The 21,478-nt window shown below is 39.8% G+C and overlaps 2 protein-coding genes across 4 annotated transcripts in view; one reads left to right on the top strand and one right to left on the bottom strand.

The window, feature by feature from the left end:
* Nucleotides 1–1,952: 1,952 nt before the first annotated feature.
* Nucleotides 1,953–13,184, top strand: LOC137440694 (uncharacterized). The gene is made up of 8 exons (XM_068137131.1): nucleotides 1,953–2,824; nucleotides 4,243–4,329; nucleotides 4,506–4,739; nucleotides 6,707–6,729; nucleotides 7,581–7,726; nucleotides 8,110–8,210; nucleotides 8,305–8,406; nucleotides 9,387–13,184. Exons 1-8 carry the CDS (start codon nucleotides 2,285–2,287, stop codon nucleotides 11,133–11,135), a joined length of 2,982 nt encoding a protein of 993 aa, XP_067993232.1. The 5' UTR covers nucleotides 1,953–2,284; the 3' UTR covers nucleotides 11,136–13,184.
* Nucleotides 13,185–14,556: 1,372 nt separating this feature from the next.
* The window catches only part of DDX60 (DExD/H-box helicase 60), a 42,275-nt gene continuing 35,353 nt past the window's right edge, over nucleotides 14,557–21,478 (bottom strand). Inside the window, exons 33-38 of one of the 3 annotated variants that reach the window (XM_068137126.1) lie at nucleotides 20,950–21,071; nucleotides 18,903–19,050; nucleotides 16,872–17,014; nucleotides 15,744–15,892; nucleotides 14,755–14,817; nucleotides 14,557–14,659 (exon numbers count right to left, since the gene is read on the bottom strand). In XM_068137126.1, coding sequence (XP_067993227.1) covers nucleotides 14,557–14,659; nucleotides 14,755–14,817; nucleotides 15,744–15,892; nucleotides 16,872–17,014; nucleotides 18,903–19,050; nucleotides 20,950–21,071 — 728 coding nt within the window. Of the gene's footprint in view, nucleotides 14,660–14,754; nucleotides 14,818–15,743; nucleotides 15,893–16,871; nucleotides 17,015–18,902; nucleotides 19,051–20,949; nucleotides 21,072–21,478 lie in introns of those variants that run through there. The other 2 variants (XM_068137128.1, XM_068137129.1) reach the window with 2 other exon arrangements.

The raw sequence follows: 21,478 nt of genomic DNA, 5'->3' as shown, positions 1-21,478 counted from the left end.
AGTTTTCTTTCTGCACAATGGTCTCCAGCTCCTCCTGTTATCGCCCATACTGTGTGCATCGGTGTAGACACACTTCAGCTGGGCTAATGGTCCTGCCACTGTTTCTGAGGGAGAAGTCTTAATTCCTATCTGACCATTCTCAGCTACTTCCATGGTTACAAACCTACCAATGAGCTCTGTGTTCCTGCTGTTGCCATCACCAGGTGGTGGATCACCGTCCCCCGCCTCCACTGAGATGGCAGACTGAAAGGTTTTGCCAGTACTCTATTACACAACCACTGGTATTGCCATACCCAGGCTTCCCTCTAGCAAGCCCAGCTTCATCCCCATCCCCCTTTACATCTAGTTTAGATCTTTCAATGAGCCCTGCTAATTCTTGTCCCAGGATCCTTTTCACCCTTTGAGACGAAGTTCACCCCATCTGTAAGTGCAGGTAACACCAGGCTCAAAGCCAGGCACTCACCTGGCGGCTCTTCCTGTCTAAATCCCCATCACACCCTGCAACTAACCGCCGGGATAGAGGAGAACCTTTATTATTAGAATTAGAATAAACCTTTATTAGAATAACCTTTATTAGGATAAACCAAACCAGGTTGGAAGAGACCTTCAAGATCATCGTGTCCAACCCATCAACCAATCCAACCCACCCAAACAGCTAACCCATGGCACCAAGCACCCCATCAAGTCTCCTTCTGAACACCTTCAATGACGGCGACTCCACCACCTCCCTGGGCAGCCCATTCCATAGCGCAATCACTCTTTCTGTATAGAACTTCTTCCTAACATCCAACCTGAACCTCCCCTGGCGCAGCCTGAGACTGTGTCCTCTTGTTCTGGTGCTGGCTGCCTGGGAGAAGAGACCATCATCAGCCTGTCTACAACCTCCCTTCAGGTAGTTGTAGAGAGTGATAAGGTCACCCCTGAGTCTCCTCTTCTCCAGGCTAAGCAGCCCCAGCTCCCTCAGCCTCTCCTCATAGGGCTTGTGTTCCAAACCCCTCACCAACTTTGTTGCTCTTCTCTGGACTCGTTCCAGCAAGTCAACATCCTTCCTAAACTGAGGGGCCCAGAACTGGACACAGTACTCGAGGTGTGGCCTAACCAGTGCAGTGTACAGGGGCAGAATGACCTCCCTGCTCCTGCTGGCCACACTGTTCTTGATGCAGGCCAGGATGCCATTGGCCCTCTTGGCTGCCTGGGCACACTGCAGGCTCATGTTAAGCCTACCATCAACCAGCACCCCCACTATGCTTGTGAACCACATCCCTTGACCAGCTGTCCCAAGGCCCTTCAGTCTTTGAAAATGTTATTTGCAGTGTATTTTTTTTCAAGTACTGTATGTTACAAACGTACTGATTTATATCAGAAAAATTCCTTTGAGTCCCTGTTGTTTGACACATTTCAAACTATTTCATGCAGATAATGAAATTATTAATCCAGACATCAGAAGGAACAGCTCTGGGAGGCAAAAACAAGAACAAAAAAGAGATCGAGGTGCGCACCACCCTAATTTTTCAACATTAACCAAATTCTAAGTTTATTATGATTTTGCAACTGCAGTTAGAGGTAGCTATTCACAGCGGTACAGCTGTTAACAGCCCCACGGAGTGACTTTGCCTTAACTCGGTGTGCTTGCAGACAGGACTAAGGGCACCTTTCTTAACCGCAAACTCCTCGTTTGCACGGTGCCTCTCACAGACCGAGGAGCTGCCACCGGGAACGAGACAACCGCAAACAGACCTTCACAAAATGGCGGCGGCCCTAGGGCGCGACAGCTGTCCCGGGGGCAGCTGTCCCGGGGGGGCAGCCGCCCAGCAGGGGGCCGGTCCCAACTCCCTCCGGCCTGGCCCCCGCCGCCGGCACGCCCCCACCGCGATCACACGGCAGCATCTCCACGCTCCGCCCCGCGGCACCGCCTCACGCCCCCGTCTGCTCTGACTGGAAAGTGGAGGTGTCAATCTCGCATACTCCCCAATCGTCAAAGCGTCTCTCCTTGCTCCACCCCCTCACTACCGGGTTCCACTTCCTGGGAAGTTGGCGGTTGGAGTTCGCTGTTTGTGGGGGTTTTGGCTCTCTTGTCCTGGCTTGTAGCCCGTCTGTGGCGGGGTTCGCTGTTGCTGAGCTGGAGGCAACGGGGCAGCGGGACGAGCCGGGGGCGCCCATCCGGCCCGCCTGCGAGTCAGGCCTGGGGCAGCAGGACGAGCCGGGGACGCCTAGCCGGCCCGCCTGCGAACTGGGCCTGGGACAGCAAGACCGACGATCTCGGCCGCCCTCCTGCTTGTGGCAGATGGAAGCCAGTCTGACGTGCGCCGTGTGCCTGTCCCTCTTCGAGGAACCAGTGACGCTGCCCCTCTGCTCGCACAACTTCTGCCGGGACTGCGTACTGGAGTGCTTGGCCTCGGCCGAGACCGCCCGCCTGCAGCAGCAACGGGGCCAGGGGCAGGCCCGCCTTTCTCGGGGGGGGCCGGGGCCGGGCGGAGGCACGGCTGGCACACGTGTGTCGTGCCCACTGTGCAGGAAGCTGTGCCCGCTGCCCCGCGGCGGTGCCGCCGCGCTGCCCGTTAACACCACTCTGGCGGAGGTGGTCAAGCTGTACAGGTCCGGCATGGCCGGGGCCGTAAAGGCCGGGGAGGCAGAGCAAGGACAGGGGCCCGGCCCGCTTTCCCCGCTGGCGCTGGGGGGAACCTGCCAGAAGCATCCGGGCGGGCTGGTGCAGCTCTACTGCCGGATGTGCCGCCAGGCGGGGTGCGGGCTGTGCGTCTCTGAGGAGCATCAAGGTATCTTCCACTCCGTCAACCTCATCGAGACTGTGTACCAGGAGGAAAAAGTAAGCACGGTGCTGCTTGTCTTCGCCAGAGGTCCGGCTGGGAGTTCGGGCTGTCCCATAGGGCTTGGGTTGATTTTACCCAGAAATGCAAAGGAAAACGCAGTGTGGTAGCTAAGCGAGAAGCAGCGAGAAACTGCAGCTGGGAACCAGTAGTTTCGATTTGGTTGTGCGCTAACCCAGCTGCCTTCTGCTGCCATCGACTTCATCCACCACATACATACAGGGGGAAAGGGCATATTACGGTATCATCAGATCTGAACCAAACTTACCAAGGCGCCTCAGAAACTGGGGGAAAGGGAGTTTGTGTTTGTTAGGGGGTTTGCAGACTGGAAAAAAAACCCAACAACCAAGCCAACAAAAAAAAAAAACACCAAACCCAAAACAACAACAACAAAAAACCACACCAAAAACCCACCCAAAACAAACACACTGATTCTGAGACTTTTGCATTTCTGGATCCATTTTCTTTCACATTCAGGAGGATGCTAGTTCTTCCAACAAAGCCAGCCACCCACAGGTATTTTGTTTATAGGCTTTCTGAGCTGGTACAGGTAATTTAGGTCATAGCTAATTGCACATTTGAAAATGGATGGCTTAACTTAGCAATTTTTTTAACAAACCCAAAATGTGTTCCTGTTTGCATGAATAAAAACAACTGCCTGGCTTAATAGTTGATTGGCTAGTTGCAGTGGTGGTAATTGTGATTTTTTGCCTGATTAACTATCGTTGGGGCATAATAAACTTTTTATGCCCTATGCAGATAGAGTGCAGGGTGACATGTCATACAGCAGTTCTGCTGTGCAGTAACTGAAACTACTGCAGGGCAGTGATGAAGAGTATAGGCATCAAAGTGTAAGTGCCACATTGACTGTTCCTTGAGCCAGATGTTAGTTTTTGCACTGATTTCCTTTCTGCTTCTCCTGTCACCAGTATGTGTCAGTTGGGGAAACAGTCTTTGCACTAGACTTACTATGTAAAACAGTGCTACTATAGTGAGGTAAAGGACCAAAAAGTAGTGACAGTCTTAGTGTAAAACTTAAGTTGTGGACAGCTTTCTATTAATGTAAGGCATAAAAAATAGTGAATATCATACAGTTGCTTGTCAAACTGGAGTAGAAGCATTATAACTTGCTTTGTGATTCTCTGTGAGGTGAGAGGTTAAACAAAAGACTGAGAAAAACAATGGTTTATCAAATAACTGTAGCTACTCTAGCAAAATGCATTGCAGTTGAACCTAAAAACATTACTTGAGAACTGTGAAGGCAAGTTTGTGTGCAGATCCAGGAAAGCATTAAATGATGCTTTAAATCCATGACCTTCATTTAATACGTTGTACAGATCATCCCATGATTCTGGGTAACCACTGAAATGTTTATGGAGTGGATAAAGTTGTAGTAAGTCTTTCAACTGTCTTGCAGTTAACCTTCTTCAGCAGTCTGAAAAAAATGAGACTAATAAATGAGAAGCTGATGAATGAAATCTCAAGTCAGCCAAATGATATGGAGGTGAGTTACACATATTTTTATATACATATATAAATATCTTTGTTTCTGTTTTTGTGATAGGTTAATCACAACATGGAGCACCCTGGTGGTTCTTGTAGCTTAGGTGTGCCTGAGCTTGCTTAGGGAAGTGACTCCATGTAGATATTGCTACTGCATTTCATCTCTTATGCTTCTAGATGGTGCTGAACAGTGATGCAGAGGTAATTGCACTGGAATTTGGAGAAATTTTCAAAACTCTGGAAATGAAGAAACAGCAGTTGCTGGAAGATGTTGAAAATCAAAAAAGTAAAAAAGAGAAAGAATTTCAGATTTGGAAGAAAATGAAGGAAACTCATAAGAAAACTATTGAGAATTTTTTGAAGGATTGTGAAAAGCTTGTCCATGAGTGTGATCCTCAGCGTTTCCTGGAGGTGATGGTCTTTTTGTTATCATTTGATATTCAGATGTCATAGAGCCTTCCATATTGTGGATATGGTAATGACTGGATAAGGAAAAACGAACACAGCAGATGACAAATGCAGAACACAGTTATGTAACAAATTCGTAACTGTTTTGTATAACAGTGTCTTTTGTTTATAATGTGTGCTATACTATGCTACCAGCTGTGAAAGTAAGGCTGTCTTGGTGCTGGATGGGGAGGAATTTGCTAGTACTACCTTCAAAATTGTCATGTTTATTTGCTTTTTCATAGGTATTTTCAAGTGCTGTGTGCATTGAGCATGTTCTTTGCAGTTTTTGACTTGGAAGATGTTAAAAAAGGGTTTCAGTAAAAGATGGGAGCCAGACTGATGGTTTGCTCTGCAGAATGAAGTGCTGTGTTGGGGACACCTGAGCTAAGGCAATTGTACTGGTTTTAAAACTTGCTGTAAACTTTGCACCAAGGTGTGCGTACAGATAAATCAGCCTATTCAAAGCTACCTTAGAGATTTCTGACATGTACTGTGTAGTATATGCACTTTGTAGTATATGTACAAGATAACCCTGAGGGTCTTCCTTGTAGTGTTTTAAGGAAACTCTAGTGAAAAACACTGTTTCTGATTCAGAGTTAAATGCTAGAGGAACCCAAGGCACTTAACATTCTTCACTGTTGCTAAGGTAGTGTAGACCTTTGCATTTCATTTATGTTAAGCACTGTGGCTGCAGTTGTGTGGAATTTAGGCAGATGGTAGATACATGGCAAAATACTTAAATAACTACGGAATTTTGTGTTCAACTTCAAGGCTTACACATTCTTAAGAAACCACCGTGTATTGCAGTTTTCTGCAATGAGTCTTTTTGTTGCTTTCAGAGAAATGAGAAGCTAAAAAAGCACTTCAAGTCTGCCTAAGTTTCTGGTAACAAAGCGTTAAAGAAAATTTCACTTTTGTCTGAAGTAAAAGCAGCTCCCTCTTTTGAAAGAAATATTCTGACACCAGGGATTAGTATGCTTTAAACTTACCACCTTCCCACCTGTGCCCCTTAACAGTGGAGAGCTCATCCAGTACAGTAAAATTACAAGATTTTTATAGAGAAGCAGCTAGTCTGTGATCCAGGCAACTTTTTACTTTTCATTACCCATTCTTAGGGAAGTGCAATTTGACTGGTGCAGTACATTTCATACTGCCATTAGCTGTCTGATTTAAAATTAAAAGATATCGTAATATCTTGAGAGTTGGTAGCAGGGGCTTCCCTCACACAGAAATACAAATTTCAATGCCTACAAGTACCTGAACACCTGAAATGGATTAGATAACCATGATTCAGGATTTGAATGAAGGGAGCCTAGAAGAAAGCTGGGGAGGGATTTTTTACAAGGGCTTGTAATCATTGGACAAGGGGGAATGGCTTTAAGCTGGAAGAGGGTAGATTTAGACTGGATATTAGGAAGAAATTCTTTACAGTGAGGGTGCTGAGGCACTGGAACAAGTTGCCCAGAGAAGTTGCGGATGAAGGTGTTCAAGGCCAGGCTGAATAGGGCTTTGATCAACATGGTCTAGTGATAGGTGCCCCTGCATATGGCAGGAGTTTGGAACTAGATCATCTTTAAGGTCCCTTCCAACTCAAACAATTCTATGGTTTGGCTCTGAAGGAGTTCCTTCTGTCTTTAATGCAAAATATTAAAGGATAAAACATTGTCCTAGCCACACTTGCTTTTCCTACACCTCGTTCCACTCACCCCCATTAAAACTTTTAATTTTAACAGGTCTGTCTCACAGAATGTTAGGGGCTGGAAGGGACCTCAAAAGATAATCTAGTCCAAACTTCCTGCCAGAGTTCCTATAGTCCTGTGAAATAAAGATAAGGAGTGCAGTCTCTGAAGTAGTTTGATAAAGTAATCATCTCCTTCCTTTGAGAGTTGGAGGAAGTCATATCTTACAAATTCTTGTTTTATTTATAGGTGGCCTGTGGCTTGAATACAAGGTATATATTTTTTTTTTCATGCTTTGTTAATTCAATAGTGAAATTTTAAGATTAAAAAGTAAGAAAGTAGCTTGAATATGGTCAGATACAGCAACTTAAAAATATCAGACAGTAATTAGGACATAATGCTTTCACTTTTTTTCAATGCTCCATATTCCAAATATTTGTAAATATGTCAAGTATTTTAGTGAGGTACTATCTGGCACTAGAGGTAATGAATCTTTTGAATTGGCTTCTTGACAAGAACAGAGTATAGGAATTCATTAATATGTAATGATTGGATACTTTTAGGTGTCTTATTTAACCTCAGGAATGCTGAAGCATGCCTGGAGTTTTTTACAGAAATCTTGTAAATCTTCTTATATATGGAGATTCTTCAGTGCCTCCGTTTTTGTTCGCAGTGCACGTACACTACATATTTCTTTCTAAAGTTTCATAATTATGTTTCCTGTCACTTTTTAAACAGAGTTTAAGAAAGAATATTGGAAATGGAGTTCCTTTAAAGTATGTGGTGGTTCAGACTAACATTAGTAGTGCCCTGTGAAAAAATAATGATTCACCACTAAAAAAAGTGGTGGCAGTAGTGTGTTAATCTTTTTGCTGAACTGTGGGCACTACTTGCAGTTTTCTTTGTGTATGAAACCTAATTTCAAGTTAATCATCTAATAAGTTTTAAGGGAAGAAATACCTAGGAAACTTGACTACTTATCAAAGACTTGTTCTGATTTCTTCTCCATCTTGTTGATTTCTTTTTAAAATAAGGGGGCTGTATTAGGCAGGTGTAATTTAGTTGTCGGTATGTGAACCTTAAGAAAAGTGTTTGTTCGTGTGTTTGTTTTTTCCTTTCCCAGAATGAAAACTCAGCTTGACCTGATGAGTATAGCATCCAGCTATGAAAAATCACCAGTGTATACTCAAAAGAAGATTGATATCAAACCTGTGGTTAATGAAATCTTGGCTTTGAAGTTCATGTCCATGAATGAAGGTATTGTTAAAGGTATGGAAGAGGGGCAAGACTGAGGAAGTCATTTTAGAAATCTGCAACTTGTAAGGCAGGTTGCTCCTATGCAGCTTGCATTACAAAAGTGTGCAGAAAGCATCGGAGCAAATTAATAGATGATAAATTCATCCAAGAGCTCTAAAATGCATTTAATGAATGTGCTTTTTTTATAAAATCTCTAGGCTTTATTTCTGGAACCTGGGGGGAGTATCAGTATCATTTTCCAACAGAATCAGTATTATTACTGTTACAAATATGTTTGTTGTAGTATGATACGGGTGTTCGTTGTAGAATAATATGAAGATCAGCTATGCTCAGGAACCTTTCATTATTTTCCGTACTTAATATGCTCCTTATCAGTATGGTATTCTTTCTGCTAGATCTACCTTCTGGAGGAAATGAGAATTCGACGAAAATTGCTCTCTTTAAAAATAACATAAAGCAATGGCAAGTGCAGAAGAATATGCCCAACGCATTTCTTGTAAGTTACTCAGTGTGGAACTATAACACTGCACTATTTTGTTTATTTTGTCTTACCAAATGGTCTGTAACATCTGCTGCAAAACATTTTTCAGCCTGTAGCAGGACAGGAGGAAGCGCTCGCAGATGGTAGCAGGATCTCTACCCGCTTAATGTCGATATCAGAAATGTCAGCATTTCAAAACATGAGTCATGAGGTATGACTGAACATCTGTAGTAAGTATGGCTAAGTTACTATTTGTTATGACACAACGTTCTAAATAAACTTTTATATTTTCCAGTTTTCTTAGTAGAAATTTGCCTTTCCATTTTTAGAATGTAAATTGGACTAGACTATTAAAACTGTTATGATTTTGCTCTTCTGTTTTATTCAGAAAGCTGGAACTTAATCTTAGTACTGACTTCAAATGCATATATTTTCATGTGACTTTTTGAGACATATTTGTAGCTTTCTAATCTAAATAAGCTTCTCTATCTCCTATGTGGAGAGGGAGTTACCTGCCTGTTTTCTGAAGATGATAGAACTCTTCTAAGACTACCTAAATTCCTAATAATTTGACATGAAACTGGATCCAGTCTCTTTTGTTGTTGTTGTTTTGTTTTCGATGATCACTAGATACAACTAGATTTTTTCACTAGATACAACTAGATATATTAGCAGTTCCATCTGAGTGGCTGAGTGAGTATTGTTCCATACAGAATGATTCTAGATACAGTTAATGAAGCATGGCTGGCGGTGAATCTATAACATATGTTCTGAGAATACCAATGGCAGATGATTGAATGAAAAAAATTGCTTAGGTCTTTTAAATACAGACTTTTCTTTCACTGTATTTTGGGGACCATCTATTTTCTGTTCCCATTGAGAATACAACTATGTGGTTCTTATATCTGTATTGTATTCTGGCAGTGACTTTAAACACCCTCTTCTATAGACTCCCATTTCAAAACCTACTCTCTCATCAGGGTTCCTTGTGTATCTTGTTCAATTGTTTTAAAGAACTTTTACCTATAATGACCAGTGTTCTGTTGCCTTCTAGCAGCAATGGAAAATAACATCATAAATGCTATGCAATATACAAAAACTTCTTTAAGTCTTAGAACTGTTTGTGAGTTTTGTAACTGATGAATCCACAAATGCTGTTTTACTTAACAGGATTCTTTGCTCTGATTGTAGGAGTTACGTTACAAGTACTATATGGAACGGCAGAAGCTCACCAGTGAGTTCAGGACACAAACTTCACGTGCCAATAAAAAGTACAAGTTTGTGACTGCTGAGGCTTTGAAGTACAGGTCCTTAGGAACTTTTCTGGTATCTTCACCTGCTGAAGCAAATAACACAGATACAGTAAAAATGGGTCCCCTGCAAAGAGCAGGTGGCTTTTCTGGAACCAATAATCACAGCGTCCCATCCACAAATATGAACGTTTTTGAAACAAATGGTGACTTAAAGTTGTTTCATGAGAGATGTTCCCAGGAAGTAACCACTCTAGCCATATCAGAAAACTCAAAAGACTTAGCAATTAAGGAAAAAACACCAGTTCAGGCATCAGCAGTTACTGTTTCTAATGAAATGGCCAGAAATTCTAGTGCTTCATTTGGCTTAAACCCAGCAGCATCAGTGGCTGTTACTGTTTCAAATTCAGAAATTCTGGATGTTTCTGGAGAGAGACTTTCTGCTTCACCTTTTGCTTTCAGTGCATGTAACAATTCATTACCCAGATTTATGAAAGATGCAGGTGCATTTTCCTTTAAAAAGAAAGACAGGAAATATGTTTTCCCTCAGTTTTATCTGGGAAAATGTGATTGTGCAGATAAAACCAATAACCAGGATGAAAACAGTTTTAGAAAGCATGGTCCTGTAAGCAAACCCACAGCTTCTAACAGTTCTAATTTAGACTCGGCAGAAAGTGAGAAGCCAGCTATTCCATTTCTCTTTGGCAATGCTGAAAGAGATTGTTTTCCAGGATTGGGAGTCAGCAATTCATTTAAAGTTTTACCATTTTCCTCATTTTTTAGCCAAGCCAGAAAGCCATCTGACAAAAGTACATCATCTCACATAAGTGATAAAACATCTTCTGCAACAGAAACTGGAGAACATCGTACACAGAAACCATCTGTCTCATGGGAACAAAAAGGTGGTACCTCAGAATCCATCACAACTTGCAGTACTTCAGAAACCACCATGGCGTCTGGGGTGAATGATGGCTCTGATTCCTCACTTGTCCCCAGTAACTCTGTGTTTTCCTTCAATAGTAACTGTTTGCAGTTTGCTTCACCAGTATTTTCGTTTGGGAATGTTGTCAGAAATACTTCTGATTCACTAACTTCCTCCGTGTGTTTGTCAGGAAATGCTACTGAAAAAATGGAAAAAGAGAAAGTGACATCTTCGAACAAAACACCTTTATGTCTAGGGAAGTTTGCATCTTCAGAGTGTTCAGAGTCTGCTTCTAGACATAGTCATCCAGAATGTGAAGGATCTTTCTTGCATGTGAACTCACCTAAGAAGACAGGAAGTGCAGAAATGCCTGCTAGTAGTAATTCTTCTTGTAGTCAGCCTTTATGTTCCATCTTTCCTGTTAAATATGAGAATGCCTCTTCTACTCAACTTAATACAGCAACAAAAGAAGAAAGAAAAGATGAAGAAAGTGAAACTCTTGCTGAAAATGCTTCCTCTCCTAAGAGGGAAGAATCTGAGTCTGTACAGTTTCAGAATGCAGCTTGTTCTGTATCTGGTACATGCAATGATCTATGTTCTGGAGGTTCTGTGCTTAAGGTAAAGGAAGCAGGAGGAATGTCAAGTGACAGTGATTCTGACACTGAAAAGCTAAGTCAAACATCTGTCTCTACTGATACCAGTAGTTCATCAGAATATTTTTCTGTTGCTGAAGACAAAGTATCTCCTAGAACAAAAACAGAAACATGAAGAGAGTGAAATGGAAGATACCTGTGACTTTAGAACTATTCTCCCTGATTCTTGCCAATTGAAATATTTTTGTGTTAGAAACAACTGCTTATCAGTGAGTAAAATGTACTAAAGTGATTTTTATAATGCAAACCCAGAAGGAAGAAACAACCAAAAATGTCATATCTTGTTAAAGACTTAAGTATGACCATGTATACTATGTCTTTAAGAATGCTGTCCTGAGATGTGCCACTGCGTTATGTGTGGGTGATGGGGGCCTGAGGTGTCTGGGAAAGCAGGTTCAGTGAAGCTTCAGAAACAGGAAGTAGTATTGCTCTACTGGTACTGCACAGCAGCACCATTGGTAGGGTTAAATCAGTCAGACAACAGCATTCACTGCACGTGCAGACAGGGAGGGAGGACAGCTGTGGGGAACAAAAGGATGTTAAAGGGTGTTGCAGAAAATTGGTTTTCATGTATCCTTTTGGCCATTTTCTTTTTCTCTGATTCCAGTGTAATTTTAGTAATTTCTCTTCTGCTTTTGAAATTGAAACACCACATCAATATTCTTGTTATACACAGTAGAAGGGTGTCAGCTGCCTTTATGACAAGTAACCATCACTATAACTGAGATTTGGTTCCTTTTGGCAAGTTTGGGCATCAGTGGACAGGAATTAACATGCTGTTTTGATGAAAGCATTAGGATAGTCTAGTTTTTAAAACAAAAGCAAAAAAACAAATCCCCTTTTAAATAAAACGTGTAACAGGAAAACAGCACCCTGCACTCTAAGTGTTAATGATCCAAAACTCATTGACTATGAAATTTAATACAAAGTGAGGATAAAAAAAAATCTTCTCTAATTAACTATTTTGTTGCATCCAAGAGATTCTCTAGCTATTTATTAGAATATGCAGACAGTAGTACTATTGGAGATTACAGCTCTATGGGGGTTGGTATCCATGCTCCAGCAAGAGCTGGTACCAGATCTGCATTAGGAGAGTAAACTGCCAGGTATTAGATCAAAATGCATAATGTTTAATATTCCCACTGGCAACTACCCAGCCATCTTTAAAAAAAAAATAAAAAATTAAAAATTCCAACTGCTCTTGGCAAGTTCCTAAAAATAAATACATTTGAAAAATCTCTGGAAGGCTTACTAACGCACTTATTGTGATGGTGCTTAGAAATGCTGTTCTTGGTTTAGGAAACATTGACCAAATTTTAATTTGGTTTGCATTAAATTCTTTGCTCCAGTTTTTCTGTGGGAATGCATTCCTTTATTAAATGTGCTGAAAAATAGTTTCTGGAGTCTATAAAACTTACTCATCTTCCCTTCATGTCTGCATTATAGCGAGGAAGGTGGTGGAAATTCTCTTTGTTATTAGTTTTATGGTTTCTTTGTTCATCTCTTAAGTCTTACTGTATTTCATATTTTTCCTAAGAATTACTCTTTATTTCTAGACATGTTCTTCTGCAGATGCAGAAGTGAAGTGTTAAAAAGGGTATAAAGTTACATTACTGAAGGACAAAAGCTGAACGTGATGGTAATGGCAAAGAGTGGAGGCATGGGTAGAGGCTGGTCTTGCGATAAGGACAGCAAGAGACATGGAATAATTTGAGACACCAAGCACTCATAAAACTTGATGCTAGAGGGTTGTAGAGAACATTTTCTGCTACCGTGACAAAAAAGAAAAAAAATAAAAGGTAGTTCTTATGAGCTAGGCTAATAAACACTATTTAATTTCTTTAAATTGCTTATTTTCGGTGTATCTTCTGTTAATTTCTCTTACAGTGTTTCACAAGTGTTTGATAAAGTTACTCTGTCTTTTAGTGAAAAGATACTATTGTAGAACAACAAAGCAAATAAACAGTGTGATGCACTGGTTTTGAAAGCAGAAACTGTTGGTGTGTGGGTTCAATATAGCTGCTTTTCAAGCATGGCAAGTTACTGTCCAAATTCATTATAGTTCAGCATTGAGGTTTTACAAGGAAGATGAAGGGCAAGCAAGACATTTTATTTACAGTAAGTCAATGTCCTGGGTTAACACAACCACCTCACCAGTCCCCCTCTCCCCATGCAGTCACAAGGAAAAGTAACACAAAAAAATGTTGGGTTTCAATAAGGGGTTTAATGATCCCATAAAATGTACAGTTACTTTAGCATAATTTCTCAGAAAAGCACAGCAAAATGCAGAAGCAACAATAGAAGCCAGTGACCTCCCCCCATGCCTCTCACCTGCAGCCAGCCCAGCAGGAAAAGACCAACACTCTAAACCTGGAGACCAGAAGCAGCAACCAGAACAGGAAGCCTCTTGTGTTGCAATCTGAACTTCAAGGCCCATAATACTTTGCTGCAGCCAGCACTTTAATTTTGAAGCTGACATGACAGCAGCAGATTCAGCTCAATGACTGTGACAGATAAATTAGTCTACCATGATTTCCCAATGTTTTTGCAAGTTGATTCCTTGGTGTGCCAGTCACTTCGTCCTCATTCACTATTGACTCCTTACTTAAAGCCAAAGCAGGATTGAGGTGCTTTCCACATGTTATTTAAAATGACATGTTGACTACTGTTACTTTAAAACACATTGCAGCCTTCAGCATACAAAACTAGTACCCTATGATTACCTGCTAAGTTTGCAATTCTACATAGGATTGCAAGATTCTATTACTAAAACTGCATTACACTAACCAAATCCCATTTTTTTGTTTATTGTATTAAAAATGTTGTAGCCTAAAGCTGCAGAACAGTTTAAAAACTCCCATAATGGTTCATGAAGGCACTGCTCTTAATATTAACTTTGGAAAATAATTAGAACAATGTGGTTATAATTGCCAAAGTGATTGCTGAATAACCTTCTGAAATACAGCAGTGTTGTCTACTGAGAGGCTGGTCTTTCCAGGTGCCACAACTGTTAACATTTGTTCCATATTTGAAAGCTGTGTTGACATCCATATCACTACCTTAAAAAAAAAAAGAAAAAGGGGGGTGGGGGGGAAATGCAATTGAAAGACATGTGAAGTTACCTAGTTTTGAAATCTCTCAGAAACAATTATTTGGATTAGAGCCACTAAAATGACAAAAAGTGAAGTTTAATTTTCTAAAGTAAACTATTACTTTAGAATAAACCTTTAGAATAAACCAAACCAGGTTGGAAGAGACCTTCAAGATCATCATGTCCAACCCATCAACCAATCCAACCCACCCAAACAGCTAACCCATGGCACCAAGTACCCCATCAAGTCTCCTCCCGAACACCTTCAATGACGGCGACTCCACCACCTCCCCGGGCAACCCATTCCATAGCGCAATCACTCTTTCTGTATAGAACTTCTTCTACTGATATTGGATGAAACATTTTAGAACTCAGACGTAGTCACTGTAACTTAAAAGGCAGCTGATTGGTGTGGTAAGAGTGTTTATTTTGTACTGCTGCTTCTTCAGATAGCACACTTCAGTTTCTCTTCATAGATTTCGCCCAGTTGTTTAAATGCCAGTAGAACGTTATCATTTGGATCATCACACAGTTCACTCAGTGATGTTCTGGGGTTTAAAAAGCAAAGCAAAACAGAACTGTTTAATTCTAAGTTGGTTTAAAGATTAAATGCTTTATATTAAAGAGCACAAGTTTATCATACCCAACAGATTTAATGAGGAGTGCAAAATCCTTCAGTGCATAGTAAGCATCCCCTTCATTTAACCTAAAGGAAGGGGGGAAAAAAAGTAAATTGATATGCACTATAGTATACTGTTTCACCATTAATAAAGTCAAGAGATGTCAAAAGCTTAGCCAAATGATAATGAGAGATTAAAGGAGTAAGTCATCATTACTTTTAAATAACAGAGGCAAGAGAGTGTAAAAGAACAGATTAAATCTCCCGTTTTGGAAATGCAGGGCATAAGTGTTCCAGGAGGAAAGAAGGAGGGCTGCACATACCAAGTGCTTGAACATACAAATATGATGAGATATAGTAGCAGCTGAACAACTTGGGCACAGTTTGAATTATTAGGGCAAGTTGCTGAATGCTTGGAAAAGGAGGGAGTATTGAAGCAATACTGATGCAAATACTGAATTACTGGCCATTTTTGCTTTACCACTGTGAAAGTCAGCTTTCTGTGATGATGCTCTTCCTGCACCATAAAAGAGCTTGTGTTTTGTATGCTTGTGTCTTTTAACAACGATGATGAATTCTTCCTTTGATTTGGTTTTGTATTTGACTAAGCTTTAGGCATCTTTCTTGTGCTGTGTTACCGTCTTCTAGACTGCTGCATCAGGCTTCCCCATTTCAGGGACTTTCCTGACTTTTTTCCCTTGTGGCAAAAACCCTTGATTAAGTTAAAAGTAAAAAACAAGCAAACAAAACAAAACATTTGAAGAGCCTTTCTAAATAACCTGTGTCTCTGAAGTCAAGGCTTCTATGATACTATTCTGAACACCTTCACAGCCCTTGCATATCAATTTAGTATATGTTTTATTCTCATTAAAACATTAATCCAATTTAATCATATTTAACAGCTATTCCATCCCTATGTTCTGGAAAGAGAAGGTTTTAAAAACAAAAATATGTATTTATGTACATATTGGAAACTGTTGCTGTTTAGCATTATGAAAAACAGTAGTATGTACCAGTTATCAGTTGTCAACGCAATCAAAGAACCATGCTTATAGAAGTCCAGTGCATATGCATTGAGCGGCATCCTCCTTCCCCAGTTGTCATACTTCAAATAAAGCAGGGGGCAGTTTTTGACATTAACTCCAAGGGAACGTAAGACAGCCTAAACAAAACATACAAACAAGAAAGTATCTATTTAATAGCTACTGTGGTTTTATTTATATATGCCTGTTTTATGAAATCTACACCTATAGAACCACATCTGGAAAGTCTCATGCTTTAAATCTTGGACCACTCTACAAATCTTCCTAAGTATATGTAGGCTGTAGAAAAGGAGAGTTTGTTCATAAAGTGACTTATAATGTCAGTTCAGCTGTGGGACCTTCTGAACAATTTAATGTTTGACTAGGCCACTGGTGCTGTCTTGCATTTTAGGTGAAGCTTTTTTCCATATGCATAGATCACATATTCAAACTCTCTCACTGCTATTTTGAACATATTAATCTTAAGCATGCAGCGTTTTAAGGATGAAGGTAAATTTCAAGTCCCCTGTTGTAGAAATAGTTTAGTTACTTATTTTTGTATTACAGAATTAGAAGGCATGTGGTAATTCCCTAATACTTCAGAGACCACAGGAAAATGCAAGCTGACAGCAAACCTGCTGATGTGCCTTGCAGTTAAGCTAATTCCTATGCTATCGAGCACAGTTACTGAAATCCTATCTGACAAGCAAATGAAGGCGCAATAATGCATCCTTTTTCCAGGATCCTTGCAACTTCTGTCATTAATTTTTACTTTTAAAAAAAAAAAAACAAAACATAGAATCAATAGAATTGTTAAAATGGAGAAAACAAAATAGGGATGTGGTTTGAATTTGAAATTTTAGAGTAATTTACTTTTCTCAGAGTTGAAAAGAACAAAAGCCTTGCAAGGCAGTAAAGTACACACTGTTTCCCTACATTTACTCTGTTTCTTGCACTGTGATAATGTGGTGTGCCCTACTCAGTGCTGCCTGCTTTTTTGTTGAGACCTTTCAAATTGCCTTTCCTAAAACCTGACACATGGTAATAAGCAATTTTTATTCAACTGTAATAAAATTCTGCCCCTCATGATAAAACAAACCAAACCAAAGCAAAACTTACTTTATTAATTGCTTTCCCATGAAATAGATCGTTATCAGTCATTCCAGATAAACAGGCAAATGGTGAGATGGCAGATATGCTTTTGGTATTGTCCAGCAAATAAGATGCTAGTTCAGAGCCATGCCAATTCTTAGATGTAAAGTCTACAGAAAAAAATTCAAATACAGTATAAGCTATGCAGACACAAACTCCCTTTCAGGAACATTATGAAAGTGAGAGATTTTGCATTCAGTGGATAAAGATACAAAACAATCTTAGAAAGTTAAATGCTTCTTGATGTTTATTTCTTTTGTTCATAAGAAGCCCTACACAGTTGATTGCAGTATGTAAGAAAGAGAATTCTAGTGGTGAGAATAATTACATCTCAGTCCCCCCGCCTCACAACTTCAGCATTTCTCCTTGACTCATCTGTAGCCAAAATTGCTAACAGCATGAAGATGTGCCAAAACCAAAGGGAATGTTTGAAGACTATTAGAAGACTTATTTTTACCTTCATATGTTATGTCCTACACTGTCTTCCACTGAAGAAAAACTGGGTTTTTTCAACCTGTATTCACAGGTCTTAATAGCTAGACATCTAATAACCTTTAGTCCCAGTCAACATTTTTGTTAAATCATGGAGCTCTAAATAAGGAATATTCTAGCTGAGGCACTGTTAGGGTCAAGTATGTGAAGGTTGTCATGTCCAAGTGCTCTGCTCTTCAGTTTTTACAACAACATGGCATTTCAGCTGGCTCATGGTCTGCCTGAAACTTCAATTGCTGTCTGCAGAACTGTAGTTGTTTATAAATATATTTGTACTTTTGATTTTCCTTTTCTAAACAGAAATTTCTTATTTCTTTCTAAATCATAAACAATACTTTCAATCCTTACATTTCAACCTTTTGTGCTTTGTGTTATGTTTATTAAGTATGCTGCAGTTACACTGTTTGTGGCATTCAGAAAAAGATTCATAGCAGATTGAAAGCACTGACTGACAGTATTTTTTGGGGGTTTTTTGCTGCCTTGCCCCAGGTTATGGTAGGTGCAAAAGTCTCTGGCATCTCAAACCACAGGACATGGTTTGACCTTGTTTTTCTTCTTACGTAAATCTAAAGAAAAACAGTTCTTGCAAGTGCAGCAGTTTCAGCAAAATGGGAAGAATGCAACCACATTACACCTTCCATTTAAGCAGGAAACTTTACCACTCGAGTTGAAAAGGAAATTCAATTTCAAAGCTCACGTCCTGGGTAAAAGTAACATTAGTAACATTAATATATATAAATCATGAAAATGAAAGGCAGCTTGTGCTTTGCTCTTCTAATTTGGAACTCCATCATTCTATTATTTATAGCTCTTAATTGTCTATGTTTTTCAGGTAATGTATCAAGGTGTGGAGTGATTCAATTGTTAAAAAAAGTTTGCTTAGATTCAATATGAAAAAGTATCACTATACTGTTGCTAGCATTATACCATTATGCAGCACTTTACAGTGCTGTGTACTGGAAATAGAAAATTGTTATTTACCATCTCAGACCATATGGCAATTTTATAGTTGTGCCATTTCACATTGTTTGGTTATTGGACATCATTTACTGACATAAGTAACTCAGCTGATGTAAGAAATGCTGCAATGTTGTTCTTTAATTGTTACTTCAACAATGTTCAGACATTGAAAATTTAACCTTTGTAAGACTCTAAAAGCAATTCAAATATCACAGACATTTAAGAATCAGCAAGTGAATTGATGATTAGCTAAAAGGTCTTTTATTCAATAATTAAAGTGTCTTTCCTTTTATAAAAAGGCACCTTGATCTTTATTTCCCCTACAAAAAAATAGCAATAAAAATTATTCCTCTCTTGTACAAAACCTTTACTATGTACAATATTACCCACAATGCTTGTAAAATGTATGTGAAATAGAAACTGTATCCCTTTATTAGTGTGTCTGAATTTGCTATCTTATTTCTTTACAAAATAAGAAGTAACCTGAATGTTCTAATACAATCAATTCCACATATTATGACTATGCACTAATTTTTCACTTCCTACCTGTCTTTGACAGTGGAAGTCTGTATTCTTGTTCCATATCTGCCAGCTTGGCAGTTGTCAGAAGAAAGTGAGCAAAATTCTCTTTTACTTTGGTGTTGTACTCATTTAGAGCATCTGCAAAGTCTTCCGGCAGATCATCTAGAAAAACCTGAAATAACAGGCCATTTATTGCTTAATTCCGGTCATTTGTCCAAAGGTGCCTTTCTACATTGGTGCATACACTTGTCAGACTGCCTGACCATCTAGAATTAATGTATCTCAAAAATGTGTGAGAATTTCATGCAGAAAAAGGTATGGAAGAGATATAATATGTATAAAATGCCTAGGTTTTTACTCACAGAATAGTTGACAAACAACTTTCTCAAAGGTGTTTCAGCTAGTCTTTCCCAGAACTTGTTTTGCCTATCTTGGTGTTCAACATGACAGACTGATGCTTTGTTACCATTAGCCACACCAGCCCCACAATTCTTCTTTTGTGACTAGCCACTTTTCAGAAATAAGTAATATCTTTCCTCTTGGAATGCTTGCTGGAAACCGGCCACGCAAATTATTTCATCTGGAAGGTGTTTCCCCAGTTGTTCCAGCTGTAGCTGTGTCCTCAAGAATGTTAAGGCTTTGCATAAAAGAGCACATTACAAATGTTTCACTTTCTGTCTGTGCCCACATTTGGTTAACTTTGTAAATAACTAATACTAATGTTCATCCTACCAATATCCCATTTTTGGAAAATGCTCTAAGCCTACAGTGTCATTTACCACAGAGCTTGCTGGTATGCCTCTGAGTTGTTAGTATGTGTTAGATGGAAACACAATTCTAGTAGGGTGAGGAGAAGAAAGTATATTGCTATTTGGAGAAGAGATGCTTGAGTTGTGTAGTATAAAGAAATGCTGTGTCATTTATACTTCTAGATTTTGCAGTATCACAACAGTAACTGTATAATCATGTCAGCACTGAAACAAACTCGAACAATCTGGTACTTTTCATTCAACCCAATACTCAACTGCTACTTTAACTGTGGTTAAATCAAGGCTTCTTTATTTTAATCCACTAAGTACTTTCTTCATTATTCTAGCTACTTGTATTGCGTGAAAGTGTCAAGGTGCCGGCGGGGTGTGAGGCAGTTCAAGGCTGGCTACTGTGAAAAGAGGCCAAGGGCTCCCATGGCACAGACACAGCCAGTTCCAATGGCCCCATCATGGGACAGAGCTGAGTTCGACATTTCTGTGAAAAATTAGTTAAGAGAGGGCAAAAATTTCACACAAGCAGAGAGAAGCAACAGTGCAAACACCAAGGTCAGAGAAGAGGGGAAGGAACTGCTCCAGGTGATGAAGTGGCAATTCCCCTGAGTCTGTAGAAGAGAGCACAGGGGAGCAGAGATTTCTCTGCAGTTCTCAGTGGCAAAGACCATACAAGAGCAGATATCCACACGCCAGCTTGTGAAGGACCCCACACTAGAGAAGCTGATTATTTCCTGAAAGAACTATGGCTAATAGAAGGCCCACACTGGAGCAAGTTTTTCCTGAAGGACTGCAGCCCACAAAAAGGATGCACACTAGAGTAGGAGTGAGTGGTGAGGAAGGAGTGGCAGAATGAGCTGTTAAGAATGGATCACAATTCATTTTTCATTTCCTGTTAGCCCTGAACTGCTTGGGGTTGTGGGTAGATAAAGGAGTCAGGAATGAGAGTAACGTTGAGCCTGGAAAAAGCAGGGGGAGGGAGGAGGTAGTGTTGAAATTTTTATTTTTTGTTTATCACTACCAAAATTTGTTTTAGTTGGTAACTAATTCATTTAATTTTCCACAAGTTGAGGCTGGCTTTCCCCATAATCATAACCGGTAAGCAATCTCCCTTGACCCAGGAATTTTCCATCTTGTTTTCTGTCCCATCATGTTGAGACAGAGAAGTGGCTGAGTAGGCATCTACCTGCAGACCCACCAGGAGACTGTATGTACCCTCCATAATAACGCTCTTTTAACTTGCAAAAGAAAACAAGTTCATTGAAGTGGTAAATAATGTCAGTTAGAGTAAAGAATAATGCTTTCTCTACCTTTGACTGGCAAAACTTGTATTTGTATTTCCTGGTGCAGGCTGGAAGATATTTTCTCCCAAACAGGTTTGCTAGAATAAGCACTAGCCTTTCCAGCACATCTTCTGAAAAAACAGTTGTGCCTGTATTGAAACAGAAAGTGCTTAGGTTAATTATGAAAATATTAAATTAAAAAAAATTAAAAATCACTTAAAATAAACAGCTTCTCTTCAGGAGCTGCTTTTCCATCTGACATTGTCATGACAGAGGTCATGCAAAACTATATTGGATAATGATCAGCTCATTACATACAGAAGAATCTTGTAATTAAGCAACAACATATAGTAATATGTACAAATTAATAGTGTATTCTTCCAAGTTCACATAGTGCAGCACATCCCAGGGCACAGAATGGATTTGACTCATGAAATGAGAATTAGTAGTACTTAAATCTTTTTTGTTGATGTTCAGAGCCATTGTCTTATTTGCTACATGATTCAAACCTTGCTCTGATGTCTGAGTTACTAATTTTGCTATGTATAGCATTTTC

The sequence above is a fragment of the Melanerpes formicivorus genome, unplaced genomic scaffold, assembly GCF_026170545.1.
Source record: "Melanerpes formicivorus ecotype bairdi unplaced genomic scaffold, bMelFor1.0.p_v2 SCAF_4, whole genome shotgun sequence".
Taxonomy (NCBI): domain Eukaryota; kingdom Metazoa; phylum Chordata; class Aves; order Piciformes; family Picidae; genus Melanerpes; species Melanerpes formicivorus.
The sequence above is the reverse complement of the archived record's forward strand: the minus strand, read 5'-3'. Positions and strand labels throughout refer to the sequence as shown.